General features: G+C 42.9%; 1 protein-coding gene across 1 annotated transcript in view; it reads right to left on the bottom strand.

The window, feature by feature from the left end:
* The window catches only part of ASB7 (ankyrin repeat and SOCS box containing 7), a 38,549-nt gene that overhangs the window by 2,070 nt on the left and 13,554 nt on the right, over positions 1 to 22,925 (bottom strand). Inside the window, exons 4-5 of the mRNA XM_056866118.1 lie at positions 22,005 to 22,264; positions 12,746 to 13,351 (exon numbers count right to left, since the gene is read on the bottom strand). Of these exons, the coding sequence (XP_056722096.1) occupies positions 12,746 to 13,351; positions 22,005 to 22,215 (817 nt within the window). The 5' untranslated portion in view covers positions 22,216 to 22,264. The remainder of the gene's footprint in view (positions 1 to 12,745; positions 13,352 to 22,004; positions 22,265 to 22,925) is intronic.

Genomic DNA, 22,925 nt, shown 5'->3' with positions numbered 1-22,925 from the left:
ACAATGGGCATATGCGGTGTTAAGCACCAGTTGCCACTTCGGTGTCTAGAGCACTTACTCATTCTTGATTGCCTCTGAATGAAAAAAAAAAAGGGAAGGAAAGGAGAGAAGGGTTATAGACCAACATAGTGAACTTCCATTTGGCAAAACGTGAAACATTATTAGTAATTTGGCAATAGTGAGACAAGGGGCAAAAAAGAGAGAGAGAGAGAGAACATGAATCAAGCTTTGCCCGATGATCATTAAGACATAGTAAGTGTGGATTCTTTGCTCAATTTGGAAAGATCTTCAGGTTCGGATTAAAAAGAGATTAGCTGAACCGAAAGGTTTCCAAAGTCAGTACCTTGGCCCCAGAAATAAAACGGCAGCCAAACCAATTTTATTAACTCTTTCCTGCCCTGCTCCAAAACTTGGCATAAGTTCAGAAAATCCAATCGAAGAAATTAACCACATGCATGCACACACACACACACAAAGCGAAAGCCTAATATGAAATAAAAATGTAGGAGTTATTGCTGAGCATGAGTCAGTAGAATAGGCCACAACATTTTTTACTTTACAAATGATGGAACTCTGAAGACTCAAAGTCTGGGAAACTGAAGAAATCCAAAGGAGGGGGGTAAGAACAGAATTAAAATGATCTTGTGTGCATTTTAAAAAAAGATGTGTTCTCCCTGTTAATTCATCCCCCTTCATATCAGAAGAAGAAGAGTTGGTTTTTATATGCCAACTTTCTCTGCCTCTTAAGGGAGAATCAAAACGGCTTACAATCACCTTCCCTTCCCCTCCCCACAACAGACACCCTGTGAGGTAGGTGGGATTGAGAGAGCTGTGACTAGCCCAGGGTCACCCAGCTGGCTTCATGTGTAGGAGTGGGGAAACCAACCCAGTTCACCTGATTAGCCTCCACAGCTCATGTGGAGGAGCGGGGAATCAAACCCGGTTCTCCAGATCAGAGTCCACTACTCCAAACCCCCGTTGTTCACCTCTACACCATGCTGGCTCTCACACTGAGAGGATATGGTGGCTGAAAATTGATGACTACCTATCAATCCTACCCTATTTTCAACCAATCAGTCAATTGACCTTTATTGGCAGATAGTCAGAAACATAGCATAAGCAGCCCTAATTTCTTCTTTACTATTTGTAACACTCCACTGTGGTACTTTTCAAGGAAGTTGAATTCCCTGCATGATCATTATTTCCATACAGGAATTGATCCTCACGCACTATCACTAGTGACAGGAGCACAATCTGCCTCTCATTTGCACACTAGAGTAGAGGCTGCAAGTGTCTGCACAGGACCCAGCTGGCTTCTTCACATAAGCCCAACTTACTCCCCCTCCCTTACTACATCTCCACCCCTTACGGCTTTTCTCCATAATCTACAGAATTGGCTTTCTGGTGGTCAAAAGGTAGGGTTGCCAGCCTCCAGGTACGAGTAAATCAAACAAAAAGGTACCACTGTACTTATACCACACAGGTTTGGAAATCAGTACAGGAAACAGGGTACAAAATAGCAAATTTCTTATTGGTGACTAGAACAAGCCAATAACAACTTACAATTGTGCAAACAACAAAACACTGAATGAACTAACCTACTAAATATATACATATATACAAAGCAAGTATGATGCAGTCTCTATGCAAAGTACAAGATGGGTGTTCTTCTGGATAGTCAAAAAGTGCAGATCGTGTAAAATACCCAATAAATGGTATAAATCCACAAAAATGAAATGGGGGACAGCCGTTTCACAGTCTTTTCTTCAGCCCCATATTCAATCAGTTCAATTGTAAATCAATTGCATAATAAAATCTTCATATTATTCAATGTAGCATTGCATCAAGGTAGTGTGACACTGTCACACTTAAGAGTATCCTTGGAGGAACAGATGAACTACCTTGATGCAATGCTACATTGAATAATATGAAGATTTTATTATGTAATTGATTTACAATTGAACTGATTGAATATGGGGCTGAAGAAAAGACTGTGAAACGGCCGTCCCCCATTTCATTTTTGTGGATTTATACCATTTATTGGGTATTTTACACAATCTGCACTTTTTGACTATCCAGAAGAACACCCATCTTGTACTTTGCATAGAGACTGCATCATACATGCTTTGTATATATGTATATATTTAGTAGGTTAGTTCATTCAGTGTATTGTTGTTTGCACAATTGTAAGTTGTTATTGGCTTGTTCTAGTCACCAATAAGAAATTTGCTATTTTGTACCCTGTTTCCTGTACTGATTTCCAAGCCTCCAGGTACTAGCAGGAGATCTCCTGCTTTTACAACTGATCTCTGGCCGATGGAGATCAGTTCCCCTGGAGAAAATGGCCGCTCTGGCAACTGGACTCTACAGCATTGAAGTCCCTCCCCTCCCCAAACCCCGCCCTCCTCAGGCTCCACCCCAAAAACCTCCCGCCAGTGGCCAAGAGGGACCCTGGCAACCCTGTCAAAAGGGGTTCCTCCCTTTTCCACTGGCAGAAAACGGGCTGGATTAAACCCACTGATTTCCCAATCACTTGAAGAAGGCGGCGGTGTGCACTAAAGGGTGGATGTTTATTTTTCTTGAAATCAGCGGGAGGGCCTGCTTTCTCTGAGTCTACTGGGTCCAAAGTAAACAGCCGAGCAGCCAATTCCCACGTTACGCTGACTTAAACAGGTACGGATTTGTGTGGGTCAGCCTTCAACTTGTATACTCTTTCATCAAGAATAACAGATTTTGGGTATTCCAGAACACGGAAATTGACGGTGTAGTTTACCATTAAGTTGAAGCCCTTTTGAGAACCCCTCCCCGGCAGGTTCAATACGAAAGAATTGCAACAGCAATCCCTACAGCCCTTCAAAGCTAGCTCCTGCATTTTGCTTTGAAATGAATACGCTCAGAGCAATCATGTTTGAAATATCCTGAACGACAGTCAGCTTTCCACTGTCCAGCATTTTCCTGTTTGCGGGTATGAACAGTAGTAATAGGAACCCCAGGAACTTAATAAGACACACATTTACAAAGCTGCTGGTTAGAGGATCCTATCTAATCGCTAATTTCTCATGCCTAGTTAACCAAACCTGGCCATCTTCCAGAAAACACAAGCTGATTGCTAAGAATGTGCAATCTTTAAACATAACGTTAAAAAAAATTCAGTTATGTTTTCACTGCACAGCAAGAAGGCACATGTTCTAGCCATCATCTGAAATATCCGTAAAATAACGCAAGACGTTAAAATATAATGCACAGCAGTTAAAATATAAAAAGAACTTGACGGCAATCTTAGATCATTCAAAGCTTTACGTGGGGCACAAATACACCTACAAATTAATTACAATCCCACCACAGAACCCCTCCAAGCCGTGTTAAGAGACCTGCAGACTAAACCAGGGGTACAAGATTTGGGGGGTCCGACTGTGGTAAATACCAGAAGAAGCCGTCACTACCAAAAGGTAAACTGATTTGCAACTGACAGATGGGAATGTGCAATGTACCGAACCCAGAGCAATTATGTACTTTGTAGCCTGGCATTTTCTCCACACCGCTTCTTCTTGATGTAAGGGTTCGGCGAAGCCGTTTTAGTTACGCAAAAGCGACCATGGCGCGAACGCAGTCAAGGGTAATCGCCTAACTCATTGGGGAAAGATATGCTTCCTATGGCCATTTTGCATTCTTGTGGCTAGTGACACAACAGAGATCTATACAAGAAAAATCTCTCTCCCCGGGGCGAGTTACCTCAAATGGGACAAAACTAGCATTTAACACCCCCATCCCATTTTAAATGCAAATCATGGCCTGATAGCTAGAGTCTCACAACAAGGGGATAGTTCATTTCTCTTGACTTTTGTTGCTGTAATGTAGATTGGAAAGACAATTTTCCATCATTTAAATTTTTTTTTAGATTGGCCCGTGAAGAATCAACATTTCTCGTGAAGAAGAAAACAGTGCTTTGTGGCTTTCAGAACCCACTCGGCGCAATAATCCTTCCAAATGTCTGAACAATAAAACTCCTCTTTCTCTTCCTCTCATATTTCTTGCCTTTTAAAAGGTGAGCCGGTGGGCCGGAATCGCTTTTATTTTTGTATAATGCCTAGATCTCATTAGGCACTAAAGAAATCAACCGATAGTTTTAGGAAAGCAACATGCTATATTGGAGTTCGCTTTCTAGGCTCAAGGGAAAAGAAACTTAAAAAATAATAATCACAACACAAATATATAGTCAGTACAATAACCCAAGACTGCTGTTAAATAAATATTGTAAAGTAAAAATACTTCTGGCTTCTTCTAGAGTAAGTGCAACTCCAAATTAAATATAAAAAATTGGGTACTGGCCCCCGAGAAAACATTGCTCTGCCAAGGAACCTGAAATGTCACATAGCATTACAACTAAAGAACAGAACTATAGTCTATCCACTGTGTATGGTATGTATTATCTGTTTATTGTACATATCATGCAGCTGTTACTGCATTGTGCTCTAATTCTGTAATTCCATTCTCTTCACTGTTTGACGTATGATGCCTGATAATTTTTCGCACTGTTTCTAATTTCTGTAATCCCAGACTTTTGGTACCGTTTGTTAGATATCTCATGCTATTACGCTGTTTCATTGCTTTATACCCTTGTAATCTGCCTCGAGTCTCAGTGAGAAAGGTGGGCTACAGTAAACATATTTTCAAAAGATTAGTTTTGCTGTATCGTGATTGTATTTCACGATTTTGTGGCTGCTCTTGGCTATGACTTTGAGTCAAATGCAATTAAAGGAAAGGGAAGATTGTATCGTGATTGGTGTACTCATATGAAAATGTACTCATGACTTTAAGTGAATATGAAAATGAATTCATTGAGAACATCTGCGGGAAAGCCAACTGATCTGAATGGCCCCCGCTACATTGATATAGCTTATCTAAAAAGAATACAGGAATTTGTACACGTTTTTAAAAAGCAATATCATCCTGAAACTTGTATTTGGCACTCTACAAATTATACCCCCTGTCAACATATATGAAACAGTTTTAAAATCTGGTCTGAAAAAGAAACATTCTTCCTAGAGCTGATAAACATACTTTTCCGGTTCAGAAATTCAAGTGCCTGTGTACCAAAGCACTTGGGCAAATAAAAAACCAAGTCCCAAATTATTGAATACTAACCCCCCCCCCCCACAAATAATAAAAAGGTTCAATCCCTGGGTTTAGGTAGCACATACAAATTCCTAATTTTAAGAGCAGAAAGAATAAATTTAACTATGGAGCGTGTACGGTAACTCTCTTATTATTACCAGCCAAGAGAAATAAAAGGTGAAAATAATGCGAGCAGACAGAAAACTCAGCAATATGGTATTATAAAGCAAGCAATATAAACTGCAACTAAAGGGAAAATGAGTGAATGATTCAATGTCTGCTCTTCTGCACGGACAGGATGAACATACTGTAAACTACCACAAAGTGCATTTTGAACATTATACATCAGCTGATAGAGAAGGGGGGCAAAAGTGGTGGTGGGGTTTAGACATTGTTGGGGTATTTTACTGTATTGAGATCAGGCCTTTTGGTCTCCCTTCGGATTTTCATCTTTGGTTCCCCTTCCCATAATCCTTTGCAAACATACTGCTGTGAGATACAAGAATGCTGTGCCCTTTGGTTAAGATTAGGGCAGACATTTCACAGTCTAGTTGTACTATCTTTACAGTCTAAACGTCCATGAGACACTGGTAGAAGAGATTATCCTTGATGGTGACCTGAAGGGCCCAGTGTTCTTTGAAATAGGGAACTGACTATAACCATAATTCCTGTATGATGTACGTATCAAAAGAACATAAGAAAAGCCATGTTGGATCAGACCAAGGCCCATCAAGTCCAGCAGTCTGTTCACACAGTGGCCAACCAGGTGACTCTAGGAAACCCACAAACAGGACGACTGAAGCAGCATTGTCCTGCCGGTGTTCCACAGCACCTAATATAACAGGCATGCTCCTCTGATACTAAAGAGAATAGATAATGCACCATGACTAGTATTCATTTTGACTAATAGCCATGGTTACCCCTATCCACCATGAACATGTCCACTTCCCTCTTAAAGCCTTCCAAATTGGCACATTCCTGGGACAGGGAGTTCCACAATTTAACTATGTGTTGTGTCCTCCAGCTTCAACAGATGATCTTGTGTTCTAGTATTACGAGAGAGGGAGAATAGCTTCTCCCTGTCCACTATCCCCCATACTTTCTTTCTCCTGAGGGTCTGGAAGACGTCTCACTAATCACATACCTAACTGGCACCTGCTCTTTCTCCTACGGACTCAAAAAGGTATATAAACCTTGTGAGCTCTTTACTGTGGGCTGCATACCAAAGTTGCAAGTGCGTTGCTTGTGCTTGGTATGCAGACAGAATATATTCCTTATTAATCTTATGCTATGAAGTATTGGGTTTTCTAGGGTTGTAACTGCTATGCACATTTCTTTTTAATGTGTGATATATGGTATAATAAAAGGTTTTTGATTGTTCAATTGAACACATACATGAACCTGCCTTCTACTGAATCAGACCCTTGGTCCATCAGTCAGTATTGTCTACTCAGACCGGCAGCAGCTCTCCAGGGTCTCATGCAGAGGTCTTTCACATCACCTACTTGCCTGGTCCCTTTAACTGGAGATGCCGGGGATTGAACCTGGGATCTTCTGCATGCCAAGCAGATGCTCTCTTTCTCTCTGCAGATCTGTTCTGGACAGCCAGCCACTCACTCCATCCCGCCCACGAACTCAGGGGTACCTGGAGCTCAGGGAAACTTTCCTGGACTCAGGATTCCCGCAACAGACATTCAGCATCCTGAAGCATCATGTTTTTTATGCAAATATTGCAATTAAATGTTCTGAATTAACTCAGAGCTACTAAGCTGCGTTACTGGAAATACTTGATTACAGGATATGACGGGTGCAGAAATTCCTGAAAATGCAAAAATGTCCTCTTCAATCACCAAATCCTATTACATAGCTGCTGACTCCGGCCCATTGCACTCCATGCTCTGAAAGATTTGGAGCTTAAACAATGAGCCGTTAAGAAGGTAGAGTATTTCTCATTCTGTAGCAACACATTTTAAATGAAATGTGACTCTGAAGAGAGCTTCGATGGGTGTGGTGATCAACCACAGTAATTTTTTTTTTGCTCTATTTTGGCTGTAACAACTAGCAGAACTTCAGCAAAATCCATGATTATGATGAACCCCTCCGGCCAAATGTTGACTTTGCCTGGAATGACTTTGACTGGAATGACCCTGTCACTGTTATACACTGTTCACCGGGTCCAAGTGCAATATGGACAAGATCCATTCAGTTCCAGCTATTTTGCTGGGATTTAGCCCCGCCCACCAAAAAATACATAATAAAAATGCCAGTGTCTCAATATGTAAGAAACATATTTATGAAAATTGTCATTAATAAACCTCCTTAACAGATTTGCAATAAATTCAGCCTGCATATAAATATTAAAGAGCAGTAGTCTTTGGTATTTCACTTTCATACTGTACTGCTATGTCCAAAAGGCAGCCAAATTTTACCTCCTCGCTATACAAAACAGGGCACTTTTGGGGTCTGAATAAGGGATTGTTAGAGGCTAAACACACAAAACATTACGGCAATATCAAAGAAACTCCTTGAACAAAAAGCCCAGTTATGCTTCCGAGACAAACATGCATGCTTTGAAAATGCGCTGGCAATACGATAGCAAAGGGAGGCGGCTTTGAGCGACAGTCACTCACCTAAGATACGGCACAACACTTTGAAAACTTAGCCTTCTACATTTCTTGCTCAAGAGGAGTGGGTATGTCACTTATCTGAAGGCGTCTGATCCATCTCCAGCATACATAAAAGGGTCCCCCCCCCCAATAATAATGTTAAGACTGGCCTTGGAGGATCAGTTAACTAAGAAGGGAAGATAGATACTGTATGAAGAGTCTATGGTAGATTCTATGGGGGGAAAACCCCTCAACATTAGATTAATAAAGTTACGGGGTAAGTGAAGGATGCAATCAACCAAAAACCAAACGAAGCAGATGAAATACACTGTGGGGTTCACAGCACGGAATGACTAAAGTAAAGGCTTTAATTTCACATGAAGTTTTAGGAATATTTTTCCCACCCGTGTGAAAGATGCCGAGGATACAGTTTCCCTACGAGTCATAGGTAAAAGCTAGCAATTAACTGCAGAATTACGTTTCATGAAGTTCTCCGTTTCAAAGGGTTTCAAACCGTGCAGCAGTTGAAGCTGTAGCTACGGCTTGTGTTTTGTCTTTTAAAACACACACACTTCCAAATCTTAGGCTAGAAAATTTAGATCTCCTTTCCATACATAACAGTTTCTGTGTATGGAAAGGAGAACCCCAACTGTTTTTATCTTTAATGGTTTTCAAATCCAGGAAACTCATTCGGTTGTTTAACAGAGATGGGCACTGCAACAGATGCATCTCGCTCTGTGAGGCAGTGGCTCAATCGTCTAGTCGTCCCCAATGTGTTGCTCCTCTCCATTTATGGTCCTTGAGCTAATGGCTAAATGTCCAGCTATAAAACTGGCATGAGCGACTCCAACGAAAAAAAATCTCTTCTGAAAATACCTACAAAATCATCGTCAGCTCTTCAGGGCAGGGACTTTGGGCTTCTGCTTAAAAGGCTATGTATGCTGGTAACAGCTGGTCTGTTAGTAATTATTTCCTAACTTCAGATCTAGCTTCAAGAAACAGTTACCATCACCGCCACCACCCACGGAACTCAAGACGGGGCACCAGCTTTCACACAACGCTCAAACGCAGAGTTGCAGGGCGTGACTACAGATGGTTGTGGAGGTCGTCTTCCTATCAGACTTACATTGCGTGGTTTGTACAGAACAGTGCAATCCCTAGAACACTTTCCAGGGAGTAAGCCTCGCTGAATAGTCCCGAGTAGGATTCTGAGTAACCTGTGTGTGGGACTGCCTTCCACAATGAAAGTAATAAAAGAGTTTTGCTCAAGGAAGGGCTACCATGAGCCACTCCGTTTACAAAAAGAGTACAGGTAGTAGTTAGCACCTTGGCTTTTCACAAGCAAGTCAAATAGTTAGGAATGGCTCCATACACTTATGTTCGATTTATGAATGATCACTGGTAGTACATCCTACATTACATTTTTGCCCAAGACTGATCTGATGGAAAACTGCCTTTGTGGTCTTAAACTGCACAGCTAAAAGAACAGTAATGTATCTAATCTGAATCTGAGCCCTACGCAGATAGAAAAACCCAGGTTCAGATAAGAGGTATGGGCATACCTCGGAGATATTGTGGGTTCAGTTCCAGACCACCTCAATACAGCAAATATCGCAATAAAGCGAGTCACGCAAATGTATTGGTTTCCCGGAGCATATAAAAGTTATGCTTACACTATATATTAAGTGGGCAATAGCATTATGTCTTTAAAAATGTACATAACTTAATTAAAAAATACTTTATTGCTAAAAATGTGACACAGAGACATGAAGTGAGCGCATGCTGTTGGAAATATGGTGCTGATAAGACTTGCTCAACACAGGACTGCCACAAACCTAAACGCAATATCTGCAAAGTGGAGCAAAGCAAAGTGCAATAAAACGAAGTGTGCCTGTATTCTTTTGCATTCCCCCCCAAAAGCGCTATCCAGGCAGATGTTGGCGGTTGCAGGGCAAGTGAGAGGACTGGCCCGTGACTGACCGGGGTACAAAAAGGAGGCGATCCCACCCCCTGTGGCTCTCACATGTCCCCTGCTTGTCCTGTGTGTTGTGCTAAGTGCCATCAAGTCATTTCCGACTCATGGCGACCCTATGAATGTCCTCCAAAGTGTCCTATCCTTAACAGAACCTTGCTCAGATCTTGCAGTCTGAGGGCCATGGCTTCCTTTACAGAGTCAATCCATCTCTTGTTGGGTCTTCCTCTTTTCCTACCGCCTTCCACTTTTCCTAGCATTATTGTCTTTTCCAGTGACTCATATCTTCTCATAATGTGTGAAGTATGACAAACTCAGTTTAGTCACTTTAGCTTTTAGGGTCAGTTCAGGCTTGGTTTGATCTATAACCCACTGATTTGTTTTTTTGGCGGTCCAGGGTATCCGTAACACTCCTCCAACGCCACATTTCAAAAGAATCGACTTTCTTCCTATCAGCTTTCTTCATTGTCCAGCTTTCACACCCATACATAGTAATAGGGAATACGATGGCATGGATTAACCTGATCTTGGTGGCCAGTGTGGGACTTGTCCTACTCAATGGCAAACATCACGACGTAACACATTTGAAACTGCAGCGTCACTGTGCTACATCTTGGGAACAACAAATAAACAAACACAGTGATGGGAACGTCCCAGAAGTTAAGTGCGGCGCATAGATGCAAGGAGTAGGAGGCTGGTGAATGACAGCGATTGGCTCAGCTCCGTATGAGCAAAGCAAACCACAGTCTGAGTGGGGGCGGGGGGGGGGGAGAGACTGACTGGAACGTGAGCTGAGCAAGCTTGCTTCTGAGCTAACGCAAACCTCAACAAATAAAGTCTTGTTGAAAAGACATTCCGTATTTCTTTGTCTTCATATTCATCGTTCCGTCCTGACTGAGCACAATGCATTCCCCTTTCTCGCCCTTATTTATAAAATTCTTTATTTTATTTACAGTTTGTGACCATGGGGGTTACCGCACTTTGTATTCCCAGCAATGTATTAAGAATTTGAAAATGTTATAAAAAACATCGCTTTAAAAGGGTTTTTGGATACCACGGCTTATAAATGGTTGGAAGACGTCTTCACAGCTAAAGGGGCCAAACAAAGTGCGAACAGTATTTTTTAAAACGTTTTCAAACTCTTAATACATTGCTGGGAATACAAATGCGGTAACCCCCATAACTCGTCTAAACTTATTGTATCTCTATTTTTCTGATACGCTGTTAGCTTAATTAAAACATAAATTTCTTTAGCTTTAACCAGCCATTCCTCCATCTTTGGAATCGATTTTTGCTTCCAATGTCTGGCAAAGGTCGTTCTAGCAGCAGTTATCATATGTAATCCCATACAAAGTTGGTCTATAGTTAGGTTAGGTACCAGATTTAAGAAATAAGCTGTGACATAGGAATCCTGTTGTTATCTTATCATGTATATATACTGTATTTTAAATCATGAAGATTGTCTTTCTTTTTTTCTGCTTCTTTTAGTTGCTGTTATTGTTTATTGTTATTGCTATTATCCAATAAATTTTAATTTTTTAAAAAAAAGAAAAAAGAGAAGACATTCCGTAAATATTCTGAAACCGGGGAAGGGGGGGGGGCGACAAAACAATGAGAACACCGGGAGTGCATTGTTTCTCATTCCTGAACAAAAGATAAAGAAGCTGCATTGAAATTAACAAGGACATGGGGGAAAAGGAAATAAACATGAGGACAAAACCAAAAGACGTTTTGGGTAACCCACCTGCAACAAGCAGTGAGAAACAGAAGACGTGAATGCAGAAAACATGAGTGCGACCAAGGAAGGAAAGGAAGAGTGCTATACGATATATAAATCGTGATTTACTCTCTCTTGAAAAACAGACTACTAAACTGCAGTGTTGCGTAATGACACACACTTTCATAAGTGAGCTCCACAGACCCTAAATTAAGTAGGATTGGGACTGCAACCTTCGCTTCCACCCATCTGAACACATGCCTGTCTTAGAAATGAGAAAATCTGCTGTGGAACTTTTTTTTTTAAAAAAATAAGTGAGCTAAATATGCAAAGGATGGGAGTAAGTGGGTAGAGGGGAGAACCAAGCAGGATTAAAAAACTGCACAGAAACATCCAGCGATCAGGCAGAAGGTAATGCCTCACACAAATAGGTTATTCATTGTGTGCTGAGAAAAACCGTAACGAAGTGCAGGGGAGATGGGGTGGAGAAGCAATTCACAGAAAGAAGGGCACCCCCCAAAAAACTGAGAATATAAATAAAAACAGCAGGTGTCTTTGTTTAGCTGCATACCATGGTTTTACAAACAAGCCAAGAGGCAAATAATGGCTTTAGAAGAACTACAGAGAATAGGAGAAATTAAGGAAGGAATAAAGTCAGAAATGCAAACAAAAAGGTAACTGGGGGGAAAAAACAGGTAACTGAATCAATCCATACAAATTTTGTAAAGGTACTGAAACTACACATGTGTATTTTTAAAGGAAACGGTTTGAGAGGACCGACCAGGAAATGTATCTTACAATCTCTCAGGAGTGCCAATAAAGTATTTCAGGATGAGAGAACTGGGTTCAAATCCCCACTCTGCCATGGAATATTACTGGGTGACCTTGGGCCAGTCACGCACTCTCAGTCTAACCTACCTCACAGGGTTGTTTTTGCAAGAATAAAATTGGAGGAGGGGAGAATTATGTTGTTAGCTACTATGCATTCCCATTGGGGGGAAAAACAAGTATAACTACCTTAAATAATAAATACCCATTATTCTACCCATACCCACAGATCACCTTGGAGGATTTTTGACTTATGGGTATTTAAATGTATATAGTAGGGATAAAATCGGTCTAACCTACCTCACAGGGTTGTTTTTGAAAGGATAAAATTGGAGAAGGGGAGAATTATGTTGTTAGCTACTACGCATTCCCATTGGGGGGAAAAAGCAGAGTATAACTACCTTAAATAATACCTTAAATTATTCTACTTGTACCCAAAGATCACCTTGGAGGATTTTTGACTTAAGTGTATTTAAATGCATATAGTAGATGTTTCAGCATACATACTTGTAACTTCCTGTAGGAAATCCAAACAAGGTCGGCTGCTTCCAGAAATACTTATCGAAACCGCCAGAGGAGTCTGTCCTTCATAGTTCCTTGTGTTAGTATCTGCTCCGTAATTGTACAACATCTGTGCGCACAGTACGTCATCCCGAAGAGCAGACAAGTGCAGCGGTGTCTGCCCGTCCTCTAAGCGCCCCAAGTTCGTATCGGCCCCTCTCTGCAGGAACATCCGGCAGTAAGAGTGATTGCTTTTGATCACGGCATAGCGTAACAGGAAGCCGTTCTGGATGTCGATGTTGGCGTTGTGATCGAGGAGGATCTTGACGCAGCTGGACCTTTCGCGGATGATGGCCAGCTGCAGCGGCGTCGTGCCTTTGTCGCTGAGGGGGTCAACCTCCGCCTTGAACTCCAGCAGGAGCCGGACAAACGAGTCTCTCCCGTAGTGCGCCGCCACGTGCAGGGGTGTCCAGCCGTCGTTGCTCTTGGCGTTGATAATATCGACGCGGTAGTCCGACTCCAGCATCAGGCGCGCGATCCGGGCCCGGCCGTGCATGGCTGCGTAATGCAGGGCGGTGAAGCCTCCGATTAAGTCTTTCACGGTGGGATCGGCTAACGTTTAGGGGGGGAAAAAACGGAAAGAGCTCGTCGTCAGTAAGACAAAGGCAAAACAGGATAACTTTTCCCAAACCCTTTCAGGGGGGTAGCCGTGTTGGTGTGCAGTAGACGAGCTCGATTCGAGCCCGGTAGCACCTCAGAGACCAAAAAGATTTTCGGGGTAAAACCTTTATTCCATTCTTTATGCTCGTGGACCAACAGGTCACGAGCAAAACAAATTCAATACATTCCATAATACATAAATAACCGAACATACAAAAATATAATATCTATACAGTACAGTTAAAAGGAGGTATCATTAAAAACCATTGATAAAATTTTTGCCACGACGAGGGTTACATTTGGATCAGTTATCAGCCAATAACTTTGCAACTATATCTTGCTTTAGGGCAGGTCTTTACCTCTGAATGTATATCGTGATATTGTTTGTCTCTGGCGAGATCATGCTTTTTACAATCTACAAAAAAATGCCAAACAGTGACCAAACTCCCTGATCCACAATCACAAAGTCGCTCGGAAAAGGGGAAGATTTTCGGGGTATCAGCTTTCGAGAGTCAAATCTCCCTTCGTCCGATACAATGAAGGGAAGCTCTGATTCTCACAAGCTTATACCCTGAACATCTTGTTGGCCTCCAAGATGTTAACCAGACTTGAATCTAGCTTTTCTCCAAACATTATTAGAGCTGCTGAAGGTGGCTTATAAAATGATCTTACTCAACTTTCTTCTGTTGGTTTACTTATGGGTCACTTCATGGGACCCAGAATTAATCCAGTGCCTTAGAGCACTGATTTTTATTCACTTAAAACATTACAAAAGAACTGGGAAGACTGGGGAACACTGAGTCCTTTGCTTTCGCCTGCTGAACTTCCCAGGTCAGACTCGACCTAAACCGTGGCAACGCACATGAGAAACTGAGTGCTACTTCTAGAATTTTCTGTTTTCTCATTTCACGGCAGTGTCTCCCTATCTCAAAACTGACTTGAAGCCTAAGGGAGCTTAAGACATGGTTTAGTGGGGTAAAGACGGCGGCTGCTGAATTGAAAAGGAACCAAAGCTTCGGAGGCATGCGGCGTTTCAGACCACGAAACTTATGTTAAATGATGACCAGAAAAGGATTTAAAATTATAGCATCCCCCCCTTTCAAGCAGACTAACAATACAGCTTGAGTATCCCTTATCTGGACATTCAAAATATGGAAATATCCGAAATACAGGCATTTTGCCACAAATTATAGCATCCTCCCCTTTCAAGCAGACTAACAATACAGTCTGAGTATCCCTTGACATTCAAAATACGGAAAGATCCGAAATACAGGCATTTTGCCACAAATTATAGCATCCCCCCCTTTCAAGCAGACTAACAATACAGCTTGAGTATCCCTTATGTGGACATCCAAAATATGGAAAAATCCGAAATACAGGCATTTTGAGATGACATGCAGGCATTACTCACAGGCAGGGTTGCCAACCTCCAGGTACTAGCTGGAGATCTCTTGCTATTATGACTGACCTCCAGCTGACAGAGATCAGTTTCCCTGGAGAAAATGGCCGCTTTGGCAATTGGACTCTATGGCATTGAAGTCCCTCCCCTCCCCAAACCCCGCCCTCCTCAGGCTCCGCCCCCCAAAACCTCCCGCTGGCAACCCTACTCACAGGCCCTCAGCAGCACGCCAAGCTGCTGTCTGATGGTTCAATGCCCACAAAAATATTTAAAATATTGTTTAAAAATACATTCAGGCTATGTGTATAAAGTGTACATAAAACATACATGAATTTTGTGTTGAAACTTGGGTCCCATTCCCCGAGATATCTCATTGTGTATATGTAAATATTCCAAAATACAGAATGACCCGAAATACAGAACACATCTGGTCCTAAGCATTCCGGGTAAGGGATACTCAACCTGCATAAAGTAACAAAGACGTCGAGAAGATCTCTCGTAAGGCACAAACTCAATAAACCGTTGCTTTGCTACGAAATACAGATTAGGAAGAACTATAAAGTTAACTGGAAAGGTTTTACACCGCCGCTGTTCTCAAGATGTTCTCGTTCAGTGCATCATAATTAACTGTTGGGAAATGAATAGAAGTGTTGAATGAATCAACATTATGTGCAAAAGCGAAAAGCAGAGCAGAAAGCCAATCTACACGTGACAGATCAAATTGGAACTGGATTGACCAAGCCCAGATTTCGGTATGTGACAAATAAATCTATCCAATACTGCTTTTGAACAGTAGTAGCTGGATATTCTTCAAAGTTAATTTCCCCCTGATGACTATATTTTGGTTGAGAGCCAAATTAAAGGGATTAAAAAAAAAAATTCTCTCACGGTCAAATTTCCTAGCCTCCAATGTGAAATTTAAATCTAACCGCTCAGGTATTCCTATCTGCTCCTTCAGGCTCTAAAATCCCATGCCTCTTTGCACTGCTTCGTTTTCCCTCGTGCTGCTTCTTCGTCTTAAAGAGAAGCATGTGTGGCAACATCTGCCGGCCCATGTTGAGGATGTCATGCGGTTTGGCGACATGGGGTTGTTTGGGGGACGGGATGTGAGGCCGCAGGAGATAAAGTTCCTCCGCTATATGTTATCTCAGATCACTTAGATAAACTAATTTCTGTAATGCGAAAACAATCCATTCTGGGTTTATCGTTTCACAGAATTCTAATATAACCCAAGAATGTAAACACCTAATTACAGCGGGGTGGTGGTCATGGAAAGTGACATAAAATTACAGCTCACTTATGGCAACCCTGTAGGGTTTTCAAGGCAAGAAACAAACAGAGGTGGTTTTGCCATTGCCTGCCTCTGCTTGGAGACCCTGGACTTCCTTGGTGGTCTCCCAGCCAAATACTAACCAGGGCCCACCCTGCTCAGCTTCTGAGATCTGATGAGATCGGGCTAGCCTGGGGCTATCCAGGTCAAGGCAACAGGATGCGTGTGTAAGTGTGTGTTTGTGGGGGAGATTTCAGGGGGGAAATTATGTTGTAATAACAGCATAGATATCATATTCCTTAGAGTAAAAAAAAAAAAAAAGAGCCAGATGGAGAAGATTTAATGCTCTTGCAAAACAGTCAGACACACACACAGATGCTTCCCTGCCATCATGGTTTCTCTGGCCCTTGCTCATACACAACTGACCAGCTGCCTGGCATCCAATCCAGGAGAGCCAGCGTGGTGTAGTGGCTAAGAGCGGTGGTTTGGAGCAGTGGACTCTGATCCGGAGGACCAGGCTTGATTCCCTGCTCCACCACATGAGTGGCGGAGGCTAATGTGAACTGGATTTGTTTCCCCGCTCCTACACATAAAGCCAGCTGGGTGACCTTGCGCTAGTCACACTCTCTCATCCCCACCTACCTCACAGGGTGTCTGTTGTGGGGAGGGGAAGGGAAGGTGATTGTAAGCCGGTTTGATTCTTCTTTAAGTGGTAGAGAAAGTCGGCATATGAAAACCAACTCTTCTTCAATCCTAAATACCGGTCTTATCTCCTTATAAAAGCAAGATACAACCCTTTGGCAACGCCAGCAAGATTACAGGGCTGGATCCGGAGGAGTTGTCAATGGAAGGAGCTCCTGAATTCTTCTTCGCCAAGCAGTCCTTTCTGACCCTGGGGGAGCGAATGCCAAGGATTGCTGGAGGGGAGGGGAGGAATAGGAAGGGGACAAAAATTGCAAGGACAGCTCTGCTGACGGAAGAGGGGGCAATTTCAGTCTCCTCCAACTCATGGAGTTTTCAAGGCAAGAGACAAGCGGAGGTGGTTTGGCATCGCCTTCTCCTGCACGGCAACCCAGGTCTTCCTTGCTGGTCTCACATCGAAGTACCAACCCAGCTTAGCTTCCAAGCTCTGACAAGATCAGGCTAGTGTAGGCTATTAAGGTTGCTACAGCAAAGTTCTCAGCTCAAAATGCAGTTAATTTCTGGTCTAAGCAGGTAGAAGGAGGGAAAAAAGAGTTGGTTTTTATACCCTGATTTTCTCTATCTTTAAGGAGTCTCAAAGTGGCTTACAATCACCTTCCCTTCCCCTCCCAACAACAGACTCCTTATGAGGTAGGTGGGGCTGAGAGAGTTTGGAGAGAACTGTGAGTAGCCCAAGGTAGGGTTGCCAGGTCCCTCTTCGCCACTGGCAGGAGGTTTTTGGAGCGGAGCCTGAGGAGGGTGGGGTTTGGGGAGGGACTTCAATGCCATAGAGTCCAATTGCCAAAGCGGCCATTTTCTCCAGGTGAACTGATCTCTTTCGACTGGAGATCAGTTGTAATAGCAGGAGATCTCCAGCTAGTACCTGGAGGTTGGCAGCCCTAGTTTCAAACTATCTCTAAATGCAATATCCACAGCCACCTCATCAATAAATGTAACGATAGACATACTCCACCAGGTGATGCCAACTTTCTCTACCACTTAAGGAAGAATCAAACCGGCTTACAATCGCCTTCCCTTCCCCTCCCCACAATAGACACCTTGTGAGGTAGGTGGGGCTGAGAGAATTCGGAGAGAACTGTGACTGGGCCAGGGTCTCCCAGCAGGCTTTTTGTGGAGGAGTGGGGAATTAAACCCAATTGCCAAGATTAGAGTCTGCAGCTCATGTGGAGGAGTGGGGAATCAAACCCGGTTCTCCAGATTGGAGTCCGCCACTCTCAACCACTACACCATGCTGGTAGGTTTTGGACCTAACATCGCGCCCCCCCCCCCCCAGCACTGGAAAACAAAGACACAGCGAAGACTAACATTTTTAGGCCTACTGCTTAAATTAAACCGTTTTAGAGATATGTAACACGTAGTCTGTGTAGTCAAGAAATAACCACAGCAGACTTGGATACAACCTGCCCATACTGTTATGAGACTGACAAGAAGAACGGACTCTAAGTAAGGAAGTGACCAACCGGTGAGTTTTCATTCTTAAAAAATAACCTGCACTTCTTAACGAACAATTCCAGAGAGCCCATAAGTTACCATCTGAAGGAAAAAGAGAAGCCAGCCTGTTTTAATTTCAGCAGTTTCCAGTAAGTCACGCAAATGGCATTTTAACCAGATCCCTTGTGAAGCAGACAGTACGTTAGTTAGTGACACTTCTGTAATCTTTTTTAAGATCATGGGCCTTCTCTTTTATATTGGATTCATCTGTTTTTATACAACTGAACATATGCAAATTGCTGAAATACGACAAGGCCCTACATCTTCTTCCCCTACAACCTGCCCTAGAATCATCCGCAAAGACCCATGTTCTGCAGTGGACGACATTTTACGAATATACACCACTGCAATAGACCCACTGTATATGAGCCAAAGGAGCCCTGTGGCGCAGAGTGGTAAGCGGCAGTACTGCAGTCAAAGCTCTGCTCACGACCTGAGTTCGATCCCGACGGAAGTCGGTTTCCAGTAGCCGGCTCAAGGTTGACTCAGCCTTCCATCCTTCTGAGGTCGGTGAAATGAGGACCCAGCTTGCTGGGAATAAAGGGAAGATGACTGGGGAAGGCACTGGCAAACCACCCCGTAAAACAAAGTCTGCCTAGTAAACGTGGGGATGTGACGTCACCCCATGGGTCAGGAATGACTCGGTGCTTGCACAGGGGACCTTTACCTTTACTTATATGAGCCATAAATAGTCAAACAATAACTTGATGGCGCACATCAACTTTTAAACATACCAAAAGACGATCCAGTGTCAAATATTAAAACTGGCACCTCTGGGTGTCAGATACAACTATTCCATAGAGAATGCCTGAAGAGTATCTGAACGTGCGAGACCACCTAGAGAATATTTGCCCTCCGAATTCATGAAGAAGAATTCGGGGAGGAAATCTGCTTCGCCTCTCACCCGCACCTTGCTCTGCAGGAGCTGTGCTGCCATCTTCTGGCCACACTGGATGTCCTGCTTATCATGTGTGTTTGTTAAGTGCCGTCAAGTTGCTTCCGACTCATGGCGACCCTATGAATCAGTGTCCTCCAAAATGTCCTATCTTTGACAGCCTTGCTCAAGTCTTGCAAATTGAGGGCTGTGCCTTCCTTTATTGAGTCCATCCATCTCTTGTTGGGTCTTCCTCTTTTCCTGCTGCCCTCAACTTTTCCTAGCATGACTAGTCTTTTCCTAGCATGACTCTTGCCTTCTCATAATGTGACCAAAATTTGATCGCCTCAAAATACGATAGTATGTTTATCGTACTGGGCCTGAATTTTACTGGGCAGTATGAAGAACGTGCTTTAATTGCACCCCAAAGATTAAACTTAAAACTCTCCTCTCTGCAGGCTCATTTGACTATAAGTTTTACTTTAAGGTAGGGACGGGGCAACTTTGTGTTCTCCAGAGCAAAGCGATTCCCCGGCAGTGATCTAGGGGCCGTGCAAACGGTCATTCATCACTGCTGCCGCCACCACTGAAATGACCAGTCCCACAGCAAAAACAAGCATCATCTGGCAGTTAAGAGTTTTCTATTTAAAGAGTACATGCACAGGGGGGTACACGGACACTGCATAAATCCAAAACAGAGCGAGATTACACTCTTTAACGTTACCTCTCGTTCTCACCGTTTGCAATGCTTCTGTTTTCCTTCTAAGTACAACCACAGGACAAAACACGGAAATTCTGCTCCACCGCTTCATGGCGAGATCCAAAAACAGGGACAAAATCTGTGTAACACCTTACGTTAGGACAAACCAAACTGACACAAAACCCTGTGCGAGCTGTCGAGCTCATTGTGACTTCTTCACCAGGCGGGACTTTACAAAATTTAAAAAGACAGGACAGTAGTTCCTAATAAAAGGTATGACGCTGATTCGGTTCCCAGTTTTGGATTTTTGTGTGGACCAGTGTGGCTGTTTACAACATGTTTCCCACTGTGAGGTCACCAGCAAAAGCCCCAAAATCAAGGCGTTCTTGCAAGGACACCGAAAGAGCAGCAGGTGACTAACTACATGAACAGTACTTAATACAAAGCCCTAATTCTTCTTATTATTATGTGAAATCAAGATTTTGCCACCCAGTATAACTTGCCTCTGACAGATGTAACTTTCCCTGCTACCAATAGGTACTTAGTGGGGAATACAAAATGTTGTCACAGTCTGGCAGAAATATGATGCCCTGATTCGTTTTATATCTAACTCTGCAGAATTATTTAGCTACTTTACCCCACATGCATTCATGGGTTAAAACAGAAGGGGCCAGAGCAAACTGACTTCTACAGGTCAATTCCCCCTGTAAGGGTTTTTGGAAAATAAATGCTCTTTTCTTTATCGAATGAAAACATGACTCAAAGACACAAGCGAAGGCTGCCACCCCGTGGCAGATTTTGAAAACCATTCCTCTGCCCACCAGCTCAAGTGTTTTTAGGGTTGCACCTCATTTCCTGTGCTGGGAGACGGTGAGGCAGAAATCCAATAAATAAATAAACAAAATAATTTCATTTATGGGGGGGGGGGAGACACCTCCAATTTTAAAAAGGGGAAGTACGACAGTAGAATTCAAAAATAAGGCCTCAAAGGCAGGACTGAAGCCTCCCACTGTGGAACGAGATCAGAGCCTGCAAACGCTTTGCCAGGCAACCGTATGTTTCTTTTCCTTAAGCCAACCAACCTTGCCCTCTTCAGTCAGTGGACTCCTTGGTACATATCCTTTTGCACTGTCCTTATGTATACCAACTTAGGCTAAAATGGATTATACCATGTTTTAACAGATGGTCCGCATCTTCTCGAGCAACTCTTAGAGGATTCTGACCCTCAGCATACTTATTTTGTTGCTCAGAGGCTGCAGAGAAGAGATGAAGGGGGAGGTGTTTTTAGAGATGGGTCTTATTTAAGTTTTATGGTTTTATTGTTCAAGACCTCGGTCTGAGAACAGGGGAGGGAGGGAGGGAGGGAGGGAGGGAGGGAGGGAGGGAGGGAGGGAGGGAGGGAGGGAGGGAGGGAGGGAAGGAAGGAAGGAAGGAAGGAAGGAAGGAAGGAAGGAAGGAAGGAAGGAAGGAAGGAAGGAAGGAAGGAAGGAAGGAAGGAAGGAAGGAAGGAAGGAAGGAAGGAAGGAAGGAAGGAAGGAAGGAAGGAAGGAAGGAAGGAGAGATCATTCTTAATCTATGCCACCACTGCTGCACGATTGATTTATGCAGCTAAATGGAAATAGACAGACTGGATACAAAAAATGCTGGAAATGGCAAAACATACGGCACTGATAAATCAAAAAGATAATACGCAATTTATGGGAGAATGGGAGGCATGGAAAACTTATTGTGAAAATGAACTTCAAATGGGAGAATTCAAGGGTTACTCATTGATCTAATCCATTTTTCACTATTATTAGGGATGCTTTTATATTAAAATATATAATCATATTAAGATTGATTTTAAGATGGATAATAGTCATATATGATTTGATAACATGAATTTATTTGATTTGATTTTGATACAAAAATTTATCTATATATATGTGACAATATTAGGATTAGAACCTTATACAAGAGTATACAAATTTATAATGAGGTAGACAGAGATGAAGGGGAAGTCTTTATATTTTATTCAAATATATTTGTATTTTCAACAATAATTCATTGTTTTTTACCTTTTCTGATGATTTTTATTAATTGTTGAACTGTGTGTTTATATATTGTGAAAAATAATAAAAATTATTATTAAAAAAAGGAAGAAGGAAGGAAGGAAGGATTTCAACCAACCTCCATGCTCGAGGAACACGCGCACGCATCTTTCTTTCCCTCTCGCGGCTGAGAAGTGGAGCAAGGTCCAGCCGTTGGCATCTCGCCCGTTCGGAGAGTAGCCCTGCTCTAACATCTTGCGCACAGTGTGGACATCCCCGGCGGCGACTGCAGCCTGGATCTGCAACTCTTCCTGTAGCTCGGGGTTCCTTCGACAGTGGTGATGTAACATCCTAGCGGAATCCACCTCCTAAAGAAGGGTCATGAGGTGTCTCTGGTCACTTTCAAAGGACAAAGAGTTAACACACGAATGAGAAAAAAAAGGGGAAGTGAGGAGGAACAACAACAACAACACTCCCTTAGTAGTATTCAGGATTCAGAAGACTGAGCGTGGCATCAGCACAATGAGGTCTTTCGGGTTTTCCCCACTCGCTGCATCTCCATTTACCTACTCCAGCTCCAAGAATCATTCCTGAAAGGTGAGGAAGGGCCTTGGCTCGGTTTGTAGAGCATTTGTATGGCATGTGGAAGGTCCCAGGTTCAATCCCTGGCATCGCCAGTTAAAGGGACTAGGCGAGTAGGTGATGTGAAAGACCTCAGCCTGAGACCCTGGGAGCCATTACCAGTCTGAGTAGACAATACTGACTTTGATGGACCAAGGGTCTGATTCAGTATAAGGCAGCTTCATGTGTTCTCTTTATTAGGTGTTGTGAAACACAGGCAGGATGCTGCTACCGTTGTTTATGGGCTTCCTAGAGGCACCTGGTTGGCCACAACATGAACAGACGGCTGGACTTGATGGGTTTGATATGATCCAGCATGGCTTTTATGTTCTTAGAGCATGCCTATTATATGAGGTGCTGTGGAACACAGGCAGGATAATGCTGCTGCAGTTATCTTGTTTGTGGGCTTTCTAGAGGCACCTGTGGGAACAGACTGCTA

This window comes from Euleptes europaea, chromosome 20 (assembly GCF_029931775.1).
Source record: "Euleptes europaea isolate rEulEur1 chromosome 20, rEulEur1.hap1, whole genome shotgun sequence".
NCBI lineage: Eukaryota > Metazoa > Chordata > Lepidosauria > Squamata > Sphaerodactylidae > Euleptes > Euleptes europaea.
The sequence above is the reverse complement of the archived record's forward strand: the minus strand, read 5'-3'. Positions and strand labels throughout refer to the sequence as shown.